The 13,036-nt window shown below is 41.3% G+C and overlaps 1 protein-coding gene across 1 annotated transcript in view; it reads right to left on the bottom strand.

Annotated features, from left to right (window-relative positions):
- The window catches only part of lrp2b (low density lipoprotein receptor-related protein 2b), a 47,283-nt gene that overhangs the window by 12,365 nt on the left and 21,882 nt on the right, over window positions 1–13,036 (bottom strand). The window contains exons 35-53 of the mRNA XM_054800933.1: window positions 12,789–12,966; window positions 12,500–12,713; window positions 12,011–12,247; window positions 11,746–11,937; window positions 11,192–11,664; window positions 10,100–10,547; window positions 9,866–10,031; window positions 9,647–9,805; window positions 8,511–8,800; window positions 7,571–7,774; window positions 7,254–7,496; window positions 5,942–6,067; window positions 5,747–5,866; window positions 5,517–5,648; window positions 3,162–3,363; window positions 2,797–3,092; window positions 1,448–1,964; window positions 282–437; window positions 20–190 (exon numbers count right to left, since the gene is read on the bottom strand). Coding sequence (XP_054656908.1) covers window positions 20–190; window positions 282–437; window positions 1,448–1,964; window positions 2,797–3,092; window positions 3,162–3,363; window positions 5,517–5,648; window positions 5,747–5,866; window positions 5,942–6,067; window positions 7,254–7,496; window positions 7,571–7,774; window positions 8,511–8,800; window positions 9,647–9,805; window positions 9,866–10,031; window positions 10,100–10,547; window positions 11,192–11,664; window positions 11,746–11,937; window positions 12,011–12,247; window positions 12,500–12,713; window positions 12,789–12,966 — 4,524 coding nt within the window. The remainder of the gene's footprint in view (window positions 1–19; window positions 191–281; window positions 438–1,447; window positions 1,965–2,796; window positions 3,093–3,161; window positions 3,364–5,516; window positions 5,649–5,746; window positions 5,867–5,941; window positions 6,068–7,253; window positions 7,497–7,570; window positions 7,775–8,510; window positions 8,801–9,646; window positions 9,806–9,865; window positions 10,032–10,099; window positions 10,548–11,191; window positions 11,665–11,745; window positions 11,938–12,010; window positions 12,248–12,499; window positions 12,714–12,788; window positions 12,967–13,036) is intronic.

The following is a 13,036-nucleotide window of genomic DNA, read 5'->3' as shown; positions in this document are numbered from 1 at the left end:
GACTTATATGTAAACTCACTCTAGAAAGTTAAGGTGGGAATCAGCAAAGAAGATCTTGTTGGTGGTGTAGTCTATAGTCAGAGCATTGGGCCACTCCAGCTTAGCAGTTATAATGGCAGTGACATTGCTTCCATCCATGCCTGCCCTGCCGATATATGGGGTGTCAGCCCAGTCGGTCCAGTACAGCCATCTGTGAAAATGGAGGACAGAAGGAGAGAAAGTAATGAAGCATCCAAGCTTCTCCAATATCATGGTTGTGGATGATTAATATTTGCATGTACCCGTATTTGGGGTTCACAGCCACAGCACGAGGCCGGGTGATGGTATAAGTGTAGTTTCCGTTTGTGAAGTGGCCGGTGATCAGCTTCTTCATGTAGCGACCATCCAACTCCATCACATGGACAGCGCCGTAGTAACTGTCCACCCAGTACAACTTCCTGCAATGCACACAAAATAAAAGCTTCAAATTCGCACTTTAGAAGCATTTGTTATAAAATCATTTTATAAAATACTTAGGAGATGTCTAGCACTACATGGATATTTTTAATAACACAAAAAAATTCCACATTTCTAACAGGGAGGAAACGTGAACTAGGTGTGTCACGATACACTCAGCTCAGTGACTGAGTCACAAAACAATGTAGGTACATTTTGAAATGTTTTATATCTTTACTATGCATCATCTAAGCATGATGCTTTTAACTGTTGAACAAATTGAAACAAAAATTCAAAATGATAAGTTAAAATAATGATGGCAGTTGTAGCTGCTACTACTAATCATTTATGTTGATGTGGACTTATGTAAAGAAATGTAAAATAGACTGCAGATTGCAGTATAGTAGATTATCTTTATGTTTACACTAAAAGAACTACAGTTCTCATGATGCTTACAGTGCCGAACCAGGAAGTAGTGAATAAGTCCGAAGCAGCCCGAAATAGATGCTAGTATCACATTTGGATAGACGTCATATACAGTCTGATCAAATGTAGAATTACTACAGCTTATTATTACAGATATGTATTATTATGTATTAACATAAAAAGTACTATATGGGTATTTTTACTAAAACATAAAAAAATCCCCTCCAAAAAATCTGTGAGGCAATCAGAAACCTGAAGAAAGTAATGGCCGGAAAAGGCACAATTGATAGTGAAGTGGAGTTACAGCTACTTCAAAATATTTCTTATCAAAACTAATTAAGCACCAATTGGAATGATGCTTCATAACAAGGAGAAAGGAAAAAAATAATTTACACAAAAAAACCACGTAGTATTTTACGTCAAAATGGAAATAGCTGATAATTGTTTAAAAATTCAGTTTGCAGCAAATTATGTTAATGCACACTAATGTGTACATGTGGACAAAACATACAGTATAAATAAAGTATCATACATGCTACTGTATATGCATAGCATACTATATATGCTATAATTATGTTAACCCTACCTGCCGACCCAATCAATCGCCAGACCCTCTGCTCCGAGGATGCCATTATCCACCAGCACCTTCCTGTCGCTCCCGTCAAAACGCATCCTCTCAATCTTTCCCACTCCGGCATCGAACCAATAAAGCATCTTCTCGGAATAATCGTAATCCAGAGCCTCCACTTTGGAGAGCCCTTGCAGGACAATGCTCAGCTGGGATCCATCTGTGGTCAAGTTGCGGATGTAGTAGCGATTGGTGTACAACAGATACGGGTTGATACCACTGTTCTGCCGACAGGTGCGCCCATCTGGTTCCCGCAGGTATCCCGGGGCGCATTTGCAGTGATAGGATCCTGCGGTGTTCTCGCAGATCTGGCTGCAGACGGACGGTGTCGTGTTGCACTCGTTGAGATCTTCGCAGGCTTTGCCGTCAGGCATGAGCTGGTAGCCGGGGTTGCAGGAGCAGAAATAGCCGGTGAGCGTGTCCGTGCACAGCTGGGCACACTGGTGGACTGATGGGTTGCGGCACTCATTTATCCCTAAATAGAGAACAAGATTCAAACTTGGCTTTCACTGAAAGTTTATTTAATATTTCATGAAAAATTGTATTAAAAAAAATCAAATAATTTACTGTAAAAAAAAATTGAATAGTTAAAAAAAATTAACCAATTACATTAAATTATTTAAAAGTACGTCAGATTTAATAATTTACAATATAAATAAAATAAAATACTAAGTTGAAAGAAATAATTTAAATTTAAATATAATTGAAGAATTTTATATAATAAAAAAGTAATAAAAACTCAATTAAATTCAAATACTTAAAATTCTATTAAACTGAATTAATGACAATAAAAATAATATGAAATTATTTAAAACTAAATTAAATGCTTTACAATAACAATGGAAATTAAATTAAATTATATTAAATAGTTTAAAATAAAATAAAAGAAACCATCTCAATAATATAATTAGAATTAGAAACTACAAGTAGCCATCCACCAAAGCACAACAATCCTAATGATGTCAGACTTGTTTGATTGATACAAGTGGACTATAAGGGCCAAAACTGACCATTTATACCACATGATATATTTTGGTAGCCATCTTTTTGTAAAATATTTGAGTGAATACTTAATGTCAAGATGACACAGAATATTCCTACACACAAAAGTTTCCACTGTATTAAATAGCAATATCCAGAATAACATATAAATATAGTATAGCAAGATTGTTAATATATTGTGGCATTACATCATTTTAATGAAAATTTGCATGCCACTATATTGCAGTTTTCCAGCTTCCCAGTTTTCTTGAATGCAGAATTACGTGTTGAACTGTTTTGAAAAACTAGGGAGTTGAGTTTCTCACCGCAGCCTTTTTCGTCACTGTCGTCCTGGCAGTCCTTCACGCCGTTGCACACGTTCTTCTCATCGATGCACTCGCCCGACTTGCACATATACTGAAGCGGTGCACACGTGGGCTGTGGCGTGACACACAAGCTGTCCGCTTCGTCGGAACCATCCAGGCAGTCGTTAGTGCCGTCGCAGGTGTAAGCCGAGTAGATGCAAGCCCCGTTGCCGCAGGTGAACTGGAAGCTGCTGCACGTGTCGTAAGTACAGCCCAGCTCGTCGCTGCCATCCCCGCAGTCGTTCACATGGTCGCAACTAGAGTAAAGAAGCAATAGTTTATTTCTTATAAGTGATAACATGAACATATGCATATATTTTACTCACTGGAAGGGGAGGTAGATGCAAAGGCCGTTTGCACAGGCAAACTCGTTCATGTGGCAGGTCCGATTGGGGCAGTTTTGGAGCTCATCAGCCGCATCAACGCAGTCTTTGTCCCCGTCACACACAAAGTTTAAGGACACGCAGCGTGGGTGACCCGGGTACCAGGTAGGGCAGGTGAACTGGTTCGAACTGCATGTACGTTGACCTGCAGAGAACATCCAAGAAACATAAGGGCCAACTTGATAAACACTATTTGTGAAAGACAATAGTACACAAATAGTAGGGGTGTAACAGTACATGTACTTGTAAACAGATTTTTCGGGACAGTACAGAGGCATACCGAGTTCCCACATGCAACACATGAAGTGAGGGATAGGAAGTGTAACTGCATTGCGATCTAGTCACGAGTTTTGAGTCACTGCTTTTTTTCCCTTGTTGCTGACTTGAAAGGACGTACATGATAAGAGCTCTGCTGTCGATGCTGGAAATTTTAACTATTTTGGTGCTTTCCTGACTACACTTCACGAACCCAACATCAGAACAGCTTGCTGACACCCTCAACCTTAAGTCAGATAGGCGAGAAGTACAGAATATTTTAAATCAACTAGTTACAAGTGCTGACAGCTGCTAGCAAGCCAAGCTAACTGGCTGAATTTCAAAGCAACAATGCCAAACACAAAGTGAAATGATACCAGCCCTGGAAATCCAGATTTCAAATAATAAAAAGGGCCAGTTCCAGAATTCAAAAATATTCTCGGGGGTAAAAATTTGATGTTAGCACATGCCTTGTTAGTACATGCCTTAAAGCAGGAGATGAGTGAGCTACTGGAGCATACTGCAGTAAAAATAAAGCAAGATTTTGAGTATGAGCTAGCACATATTGAAGCTGTAACATCGCAGAACGACACCCTCTACGGAATGCTCACAGGGATCTGTAATGAAGTCTTGAACGCTGAGGAGGAAAATAGAACACTGAGTAAGGATAAACCAAACCAAACCATCATGAGAAGATATAAAGGTATAACAAGATGAGAATGCTGCCTTGCGCGCTGCTCTTGAGGAGGTTAAAAACCCTGTGGAAGAAAATAGAGGCTTATGCAAGGATATTGAAGTTCTACAGAGTGATATCAAGGAACTATTAGAAGATAATGCCGCCTTGAGCACCACTTTTGAGGAAGAGAAAGAAGCAAAGGAAAATATCATTGAGCAAATAAAAAATATAATTGATGAGATGGATCAGAATGCGCAAATGAACTACCGGTATGTGATCCTCACAGGGCTCCGAATTACAAAAGACAAAAGACAGGGCACCCCAAAACAGAGGAGAACCTAATGAAATGGATGTTCCTTCAACAAAAGCAACAAATCGCCAACTTCCTACAATCAAAGTAGGTGGATGGAGACATCGACACGATCGATACTTCAATCCCACTGTATGGAAGAAACAATACCACACCCATCACCATCGTTAAGTTCACCAACAGGGAATTCAAAACCGCACTGCTGAAACAGGGAAAGAAGCTGAAAGGTACAAATGTTTACATGAATGAGCATCTGACAAAATGCAGTGCTGACATCGCCAAGAAAGTACAAGACTTGAGGAAGTAGAGAAAGATACAAGGCACTTGGAGCATCAAGCATCCAGCATCATCCACATCAAGCCAAATGGAGGACCAGAAGAAGCAAGAGTGCTTGTTGTCAAAGATATCAACAATCTGGATAAATATTAGAGATCGTATCACCATGACTACAAGGAAAATGGAGGATACAACCCATAAAAAAAGAACCGGTTAGAAGGATTACATTCAATATCATTTGACATTTGATATCATAGTTGCAAGGACCTGCTCAACAAAGTACTCAAATTAGGAACCCATTTATCTACATTCAATGACACTGACAGTACAACAAAAAAGTTGACAGGACAGGAAGACCTGGAAGTGGATCCGGAAAGCAACAGGGAAAAAGGAAGAACTTTTTCTTGTTTTGTTTTCGTTAGTCTACAAAAAACAAAAAATTAAAACAAAAAAGAAAAATAATAATAATAACTGCTTTAATTGTATGGAAGAATAATGTAAATAGTGAATTAGTGCATGTTGTACAGTATATAGAAAGTGAACATGAAACTATTTGCTATGGATGTGATACGGGGATGGGGTAGGACGAAATAAGCTCTGCTTCTTCCCACTCCTTTTTGGACATGTGGAATTGTGGATTGTAATGTGAAGCATTCAGTGAAAACTGCCATTGCCACAGTTTGTGATTCATTGCAGTAATTTCATTGTACAGATAGACCTAATGTTAAAACCTAAAATCAACACATTCTCAAAAGGGTGTAATAGAAAAGTGTTCTCTAACCACACTCCAGCTCCGGAGCCTCGTCACTATTATCCCAGCAGTCGTTGTTGCCGTCACAGATCATGGACTGAGGGATGCAGTTTCCGTTGGTACATGTGAACTGGCTGGCGCTGCAAGTTCGCACATTATGTTCTTGAACAGAGAAGGAGAGAGACGACATATCGCATGAATCAAGTGGCTCAGCACGCCCGGTGATGTGTCGTCACATATCACGGCTAAAATTAACTCACCACATGTCGAAGGTTCATCAGTCCCATCACTGCAGTCGTCGTAAAAGTCACACACAAAAGAGATGGGGATGCACTTGCCGACGTCACACTGGAACTTGTCAGGAGGACACGTACGACCCGCTGATTGGGGTTGTGCAACACAAATCTACATTTTTAGAACCCACCCAGCAAAAAGGCATGACATGATGTGTTTACCGCAGAAGAGAGGCTTCTCGTCGCTGTTGTCGCCGCAGTTGTTGTAGCCGTCGCACAGTTTGTCGGGATAGATGCAGATGTTGGTGGTGTCACATTTGACCTGGCCCGACGGACAGTTCCTGTCAGCTGGAGGGGGTCAACAAGGGTAAAGCATCAACTGTGCGTTCATAAACAAGACATTATATAATGTGGAGAACACACTCAAATACTTGGATAACCTTATTAAGCTACATATCTCAGGATGACGTAGGACAGTGCTACACAATTGTAACTACAATAACAACACAAACTGACAACCCAGTGACTTGTGTTTTGCACGCACAACAAAAAATAATGAATAATTACATTCAATTTATCCCAATGGTATACAAAAATACTGTTTTGCTTGAAGCTGCAATGAATTAATTTAACATGCTTATTATTATTTTTTATTGCTACTGTTGTTACTACTGATAGATAAGACAGTCGAGATATTAGAAACACCCCTCTGTCTACAAATTTTACACCATCATAATCTATAAGCATAATTATAAAACATACAGACAGAACAATAACAATAATATGTATATAAAAGAAAAAAAAATGAGATCATGAAAAAGGATTAATTAGTCAAATCAAATCATGGTATGACTACGACATACTATTACTTAAAAGATAATTAAATGATAATAAATACATAATTTTAAAAGTAAAAAAATTGTACTCTATTAGTCGAATATTGGACCGCACAGTGGTTAGCTGTTGGCTGAAATGTTGTGCTCTAGTTTAAACTTGAATGGCCTGATAGTGTCAGGCCATTCTGACGTTAATTTTAGACAGAAATATAGAAAAGAAACAAAAGACACAGATAATAATGAAAATAAACAAATAAAAATGATTATACATAATACAACACACACACGTATTCTACAAGATTTAAGTACTAGATAATAGAAGTTATCAAACAAATTAAATAAATACCTGTACATAATTTAAAAATCATTACAAGAACTAATAAGTATAGTAAGTTCATATAGGACAATGATTCACCTTTTGCAAGTCCCACCTAATAAATATTTTACTCGGCAAATACTATTTGACACCACCGCTTGGAAGAAAATATTAATTTTAAGTCTCTTTCAGCAAAACTTTGGCTAACAAATTTGTGTATGTACAATTACTCACCTAGATACATGTATGATTTTGTTATATATTTTAGGTTTATTTAAAACAAATATCTGGTGTTCCTGAGCACCACCAGATACCACTGTTTGAAAACCAATGATATTGCAAATGTCTACTCATCAACAAAAAATAACTAACTAAGACTCACGGCAGTTAATTTCATCCGAGGTGGCATTGTCGCGGCAGTCGTTGTAGCCGTCACAGACAAAAGAGGCACTGATGCAACGTCCACTGCCGCAGGTGAACTCGGTGTCAGGGTTGCAGGTAGGGAAGGGGCAGCCGTGCTCATCGCTGTTGTCTCCGCAGTCATCCATGTAGTCACAGGCGTAGCTGAGCGGCACGCAGCGGCCATTGTCACAGGTGAACTGCGCACCCGAGCAGGTGTGGAAAGCTGTGTGGAAAGTTTACCCTCAAAAAATTATATTTTTGGTTTGCATGGATGAACCTAAAGTAAAGTCCCCTCACCGCACACTCTCTCCAGCTCGTCCGTGTTGTCCTTGCAATCATCGTAGCCGTCACACTTCCAGCTAGCTGTGATGCATTTGCCGCTGAGACACGTGAACTGGTCAGGCTGGCAGCGCTTGCCGTTGTCTTGGATGCAGTCTTTGCCATTATTGGCCAAGTACCACTTGCCCTCATGGGGGCACTGACACTCTGGTCCATCTGGGCCTGTTGAGATAAGAAATATCAAGAAAATATATCCACAAAATACTGTCTATTTAAATATAATATAATAAAGAAGAGAAAATATATAATAATAATGCCTCTTTAAAAAAGTCATTGTTATGCTCTGCACAGTTATTGTCTGTATAGTATTGTTATTGTATAGCTATTGTTATAGTGACTTTCTGTTTACACTCAATGTGCACAGAACGGAATTATAGCCATATAGTTTATACCGTATTGACTCAAATACAAGACAATATTTTTCCATATGAAAAAAATCTAAAGACGACAAGTCGTCTTATATTCAGGTCCAGCAATTTATACGTACAGACCAACAGGTGGCGCCAAATGACTCCCACTTCAAGCAAGTCAGAGCTTTTCTTCCCGTCACTCACACACACACACACACACACACACACACACACACACACACACAAGTAAACTGGAGAGATGCACCCACTGGAAAAAAAGTGTCAAAGGTTTTTAGCCAATAAGCATTGCACTGCACTTGCACTTTTTTCACCGATATAGAAAACAAAAATCTTAATTTAGTCTTTGTTTGGCATCAAAAATATTTGTCCCAAAAACGGTCTTGAAAAAGAGGGGTCGTCTTATATTTGGGTCAATCCGGAATATTGTTGCCATTTTTCCACAATTTTTGCCCAAAGACCACTGGGAAAGGCAATAGTATCTGTGTTATAGAAAATGGACAGATGGAAATGCTATTCTTCCGCCTTACCAGATACACAGACGTGGCTGCAGCCGCCATTGAACTGCATGCAGAAGCTGGAGCAACTCTCCTGCTTGGACGCGGCATAGACGTGAATATCATTAGGCCGGTACTGAAGGTCTTGGGCCAGCACGGTGACGCCAGACCCATCATCTTTCCCTGCCCTGAAGACGCCCCTTTCCGTCCAGTCGGTCCAGAAGATGTCCTGCTTGAAGACTGTCATGGCAAAGGGGTACTGCACCCCCAGCACAATCACCTGCCTGTTTGCGCCTGTCAGGGTGGAGCGTTCGATTTTGTCTCTGCGGAAGGGAGGAGTCAGTTACAAAATATCCAAGATTGTGTGTATTATAGTGAATACAGTAATCCCTGGCCACTTCGCACTTCAGATTTCACAGCCTCACTCTACCACAATTTTTGATAAATATATTAATAAATTGTGCTGTTTCATGGTTGAATGTGGCCTATTATTAGTCCAAAAATATGGATGTTTAAGGAAATTGTATTTTTTGCCTAATTTAAGCATTTTCATTCATATAAATGGCTAAATTAAGTAAAATACAAGACATTCAGAAGATGCATTCAAAGACGTGATGATACTGTATGCAGTATTCTACACTGGTCACTAGGTGTCACGGTGTAATGTTCCGTGTGACACACAAGCATCGCCGGAACAACAGGCTTTTATTGCAGGTTTGAATGATCTCATAACAGACACAATAATTCGCAACAGAAGACTACTGTTGTGGCCGTAACCCACGCCAAGTTAAAACTCAACTCTGAACCCCCGACGTCACTTCCTGTCCGCTCTCCACTCAGTTGCCCCAACACCGGAAAACATTTACAGCAACACACATGAGCACGAGTTTTATTTATGTCGTAAATGGCTTATTTTTTCTTAATATTTCTGCTATATTGGGTATTACGAGTGTAAAGGTGACTATAGGGGTGTTATTTCATGTCTAGAGGGATTTCATAATGTTAAAAACATATTTAGAAAGTCGACAACAGGTTTTTTATGCTGCAACTAAAAAAATATTAAATTTATAAATATAGAATCCTACTTTGCAGAAATTCACTTATCCCGGTCAGGTCTGGAACCAATTAACCACAATAAACAAGGGATTACTGTATAAACATGAACTTACTGTGAGGCATCAGCCCAGTACAACATCCTCTCCTCAAAGTCAATTGAGAGACCATTGGGTGTGGACAAGCTGGTGTTAATGATGGGAGTTCGGAAGTTTCCACCCAGTGTAGCTCTTTCAATTTTGGCAGGGCTGCCCCAGTCAGTCCAGTACAGGTAACTGAACAAAATGCACAAGGTTATCATCATCATTATCATTACAATCTAGAGCTGGTTTTACCCATAGCAAGGGTCGACTATGATGCCTCGGGGACGGTTTGCAGGGGCAATGACAGTGCGGTTCAACCCGTCCACTCCTAATGACTGGATATTCCTGCGATAGTAGTCGGTGTAGTAAAGGCGTTTGTGGACCCAGTCATATGCCAAGCCCTCGGGGTCATCCAGATCTGACAGGAAATCAATTTGATAACATTAGAAAATCAGCGCAATACCAGATCATGGTGCCTAAACTCACTTGAAGCGATGATGGTTGGTGAGCTACTAATGGATGTGGTGGTGATGTAACCAATCCTGCTCCGGCCTAACCCCATGTACTGGGTGAAGAAAACACGCCTCTCCTTGTAGTCAAAATCCAATGCCATCAAGTTGTAGCCCAGGTTCAAAGTTGGGAAAGGACTGCTGTGATCCGCGGGGTCCAGCCTCACACTATTCAGTGTGTAGTCTGTGGTGAAAACTAGAAAATCATCTTGTCCATAGCCGCAGGTCACTCCGTTACTAAGGAGCGACCCGTGAGCGCAGGCGCATTTAGGGTGGTCCTGGTCTGGTATAGCAAAGCAGAATTGCTGGCAACGCCCGTTGTCCTCCTGACATGGGTTGAAGTCAACCTGGTGAGCCGATGTGGGCTGGACATGAGGATCAAAAATGGCCACGTCCGAAACACCTTTGAGGCTGTCTCGGATTACCTGATAACACAAGACAATATGGTCCACCATTATGCAAAAGTGACTTTTTAATGATGGTCAAACAGTAATATGTGTCCCTAGAGCCTGTTTATGAGTACCAAGTGTGGCAAAAATCTATCATCTCGCTCACTCTCCTTATGAGAGATAAGACGCTCAAATGTTCTGGGTTTCTCTCATGGAAATGATACCAGTTCTGACCCGTCCCGAGCAAGATAACCCCAGCCCATCTATATGTCCACAATTGCAAGGAGGAATACTTTGCAAAAAAATGTTTAAAAAGTGATCAAATCAGTGTTCATCCTGGACTGTCAATCACATGATTGACCATTTCACATGAAACTACTTAACAACCATCCATGCATCCATTTTCTGTGCTGCTTCGGGTGTTCAGGTTAAGAAAAACAGGCTTCGCTACACATCTTAATATAAGCTCTGCCAGCTATCCGTCAGTCCGCTATAGACATGGGAGCTGTAAATTTAATCATTTTGTTTTTCTGCAGGAAACAGGCAAACCTAACATGATGTTGCTGTGAAAATGTAACGTTAGCAATGTAGCTCACATCGCTATGCTAGTGTTGAGTCCCAACAAGGGAATTTCCTACATTTTCCAGGACATTTTCAAATGCAAATGGTATGGCTCTCACCTCTGTCTGGTTAGTGTTTGCTGGATCTTTACTGGCCTGCAAGAGCTTTTCTAGCCTTTTATCCACCCACAGCATGTAGTTTCCAAGTATAGCAACCCCCACAGGCATTGGAATGCGACTCCCATAGCGGACTATCTGCCGCTGTGAGCCATCCGGAGCCATACATGAGATCATGTCCAGAATGTCATCTGTCCAGTAGAGGAAGTCATTAGTGTGATCAATGGTGAGGCCGCGAGGAGATGCCAGGCTCGCAGATGCCAGCACTGTGCGGTTGGTGCCATCCAGAAGGGCCCGCTCTATCTTGGGCATTTGGCCAGCATCTGTCCAGAAAAGGTAGCGCAGCTTGGGGTTGACAGCCAGGTCAGAGGGCCTGTCGTGGGAGGACTTTAGAAGGACCAGTCGGTATGTGGTGTTGATGGCCAACACTTCAAGGTAGGTCTCGCTCTCGAAGGCGTTTGTGAAGTACAAGTTGTCTAAGTAGATCAAGAAACATGGTGTTAGACAACAAAAAAGGTATAATACACAAAAATGATTGGATAGGCTGAACTTCATACTAGAAACCCAGTCCACTGCAAGTCCAGGGATGCCTCCTTTTCCAACACCAGAGTAGACAACCCTTTGGTAGTATGATCCATCAGTTTTTCTCCTGGAGATGCCCTTGTAGGAGGAGGAGGTGCTGTTCTCAGTCCAATAAACAAATCCACTTTCGATGTGCAGGCCTAAATTCTGCCTTACGGAAGAAGAAGCTGCAAAACAGAAGTTTACAAGATCCTCAACAATACGATACGTTAAAAGGTGTTTAATATGAAGTCCACATACATCCACCGATCGGCACCATGGCCTCGGAGTGATCCGAGCTGTTTATGTGAAAGCCGCGGATGTATTTGGGCGTGGAGACCACAGCGAAGGAGTCAAACTCTTCACATTCTGAGCCATCGTGAGATGGGTAAAAGCCAGTCGTGCATGCGCAGACCTTTTGGTTGTTGGGTTTGGGCAGACAGAGGTGAGGGCAGCCCCCGTTGTTGGAGCTGCAGGCGTTGGCGGTCCCTGCAGAGTCTTAAGTAGAGACAAAGGTCACAGAGATATTTCTGTCCACAGTCCACAAGAGTTTTTTTGTTGACAATTTCCTTTACAGCCAAATCAGTATGTGGGTACCTACTGTATGAAGGTGCACCATTTGATTGTGATTACATTTGTGGCACCCCCAGGAGTTGCCCCGGTCCTTGCTTACAGACACTACTAGCAGTAATTCATTCATTCATTAAAGTAAACTATTATATTCAATATAAATCCAGTGAAGTCACGTACTGTCTCTGGCGTGCACCTTTACAGCACGAAGTTGGCGCATCCCGCTTCTTATCACCACCTGGTTGGCGCCTGTGTCTTTGTCCACCCTCTCAATGACCTGATAGTCCTTGTCAGCGTAATAGAGGTAGTTCTGGTAGATCGTCAACCCCACCGGGTAAGACAGGCCACTGACCACTGTCACCCGGCTCGCTCCGTCCATGGTGCCACTCTCAATCTAAAAAACAAAATAACACATGGATGGTAGACTGACTATCACACACGATATAAAAAGTATGTGTTGTGGACATACCACTCCTGAGCCTGCCACGCCCCAATAAAGTTTCCTGGTGGAAATATCAGCAGCGAGGTAGCCTACGTTAGCCAGGTTGCCTGTATAGAGGATTGTGAGGTTGCTCCCATCCATGTCAGCACTGGCCACTTTTGGAGGAACACCATCGTCTGACCCCGCATCCGTCCAGAACAATTTCCTGTAGCGGGAAAAGACAGACATCGTATAATTTTTTTCTAAATAATTTCTGTTATGTTTAATCAGATGCG

The sequence above is a fragment of the Dunckerocampus dactyliophorus genome, chromosome 2 (assembly GCF_027744805.1).
Source record: "Dunckerocampus dactyliophorus isolate RoL2022-P2 chromosome 2, RoL_Ddac_1.1, whole genome shotgun sequence".
NCBI classification, from domain to species: Eukaryota; Metazoa; Chordata; class Actinopteri; order Syngnathiformes; family Syngnathidae; genus Dunckerocampus; species Dunckerocampus dactyliophorus.
The sequence above is the reverse complement of the archived record's forward strand: the minus strand, read 5'-3'. Positions and strand labels throughout refer to the sequence as shown.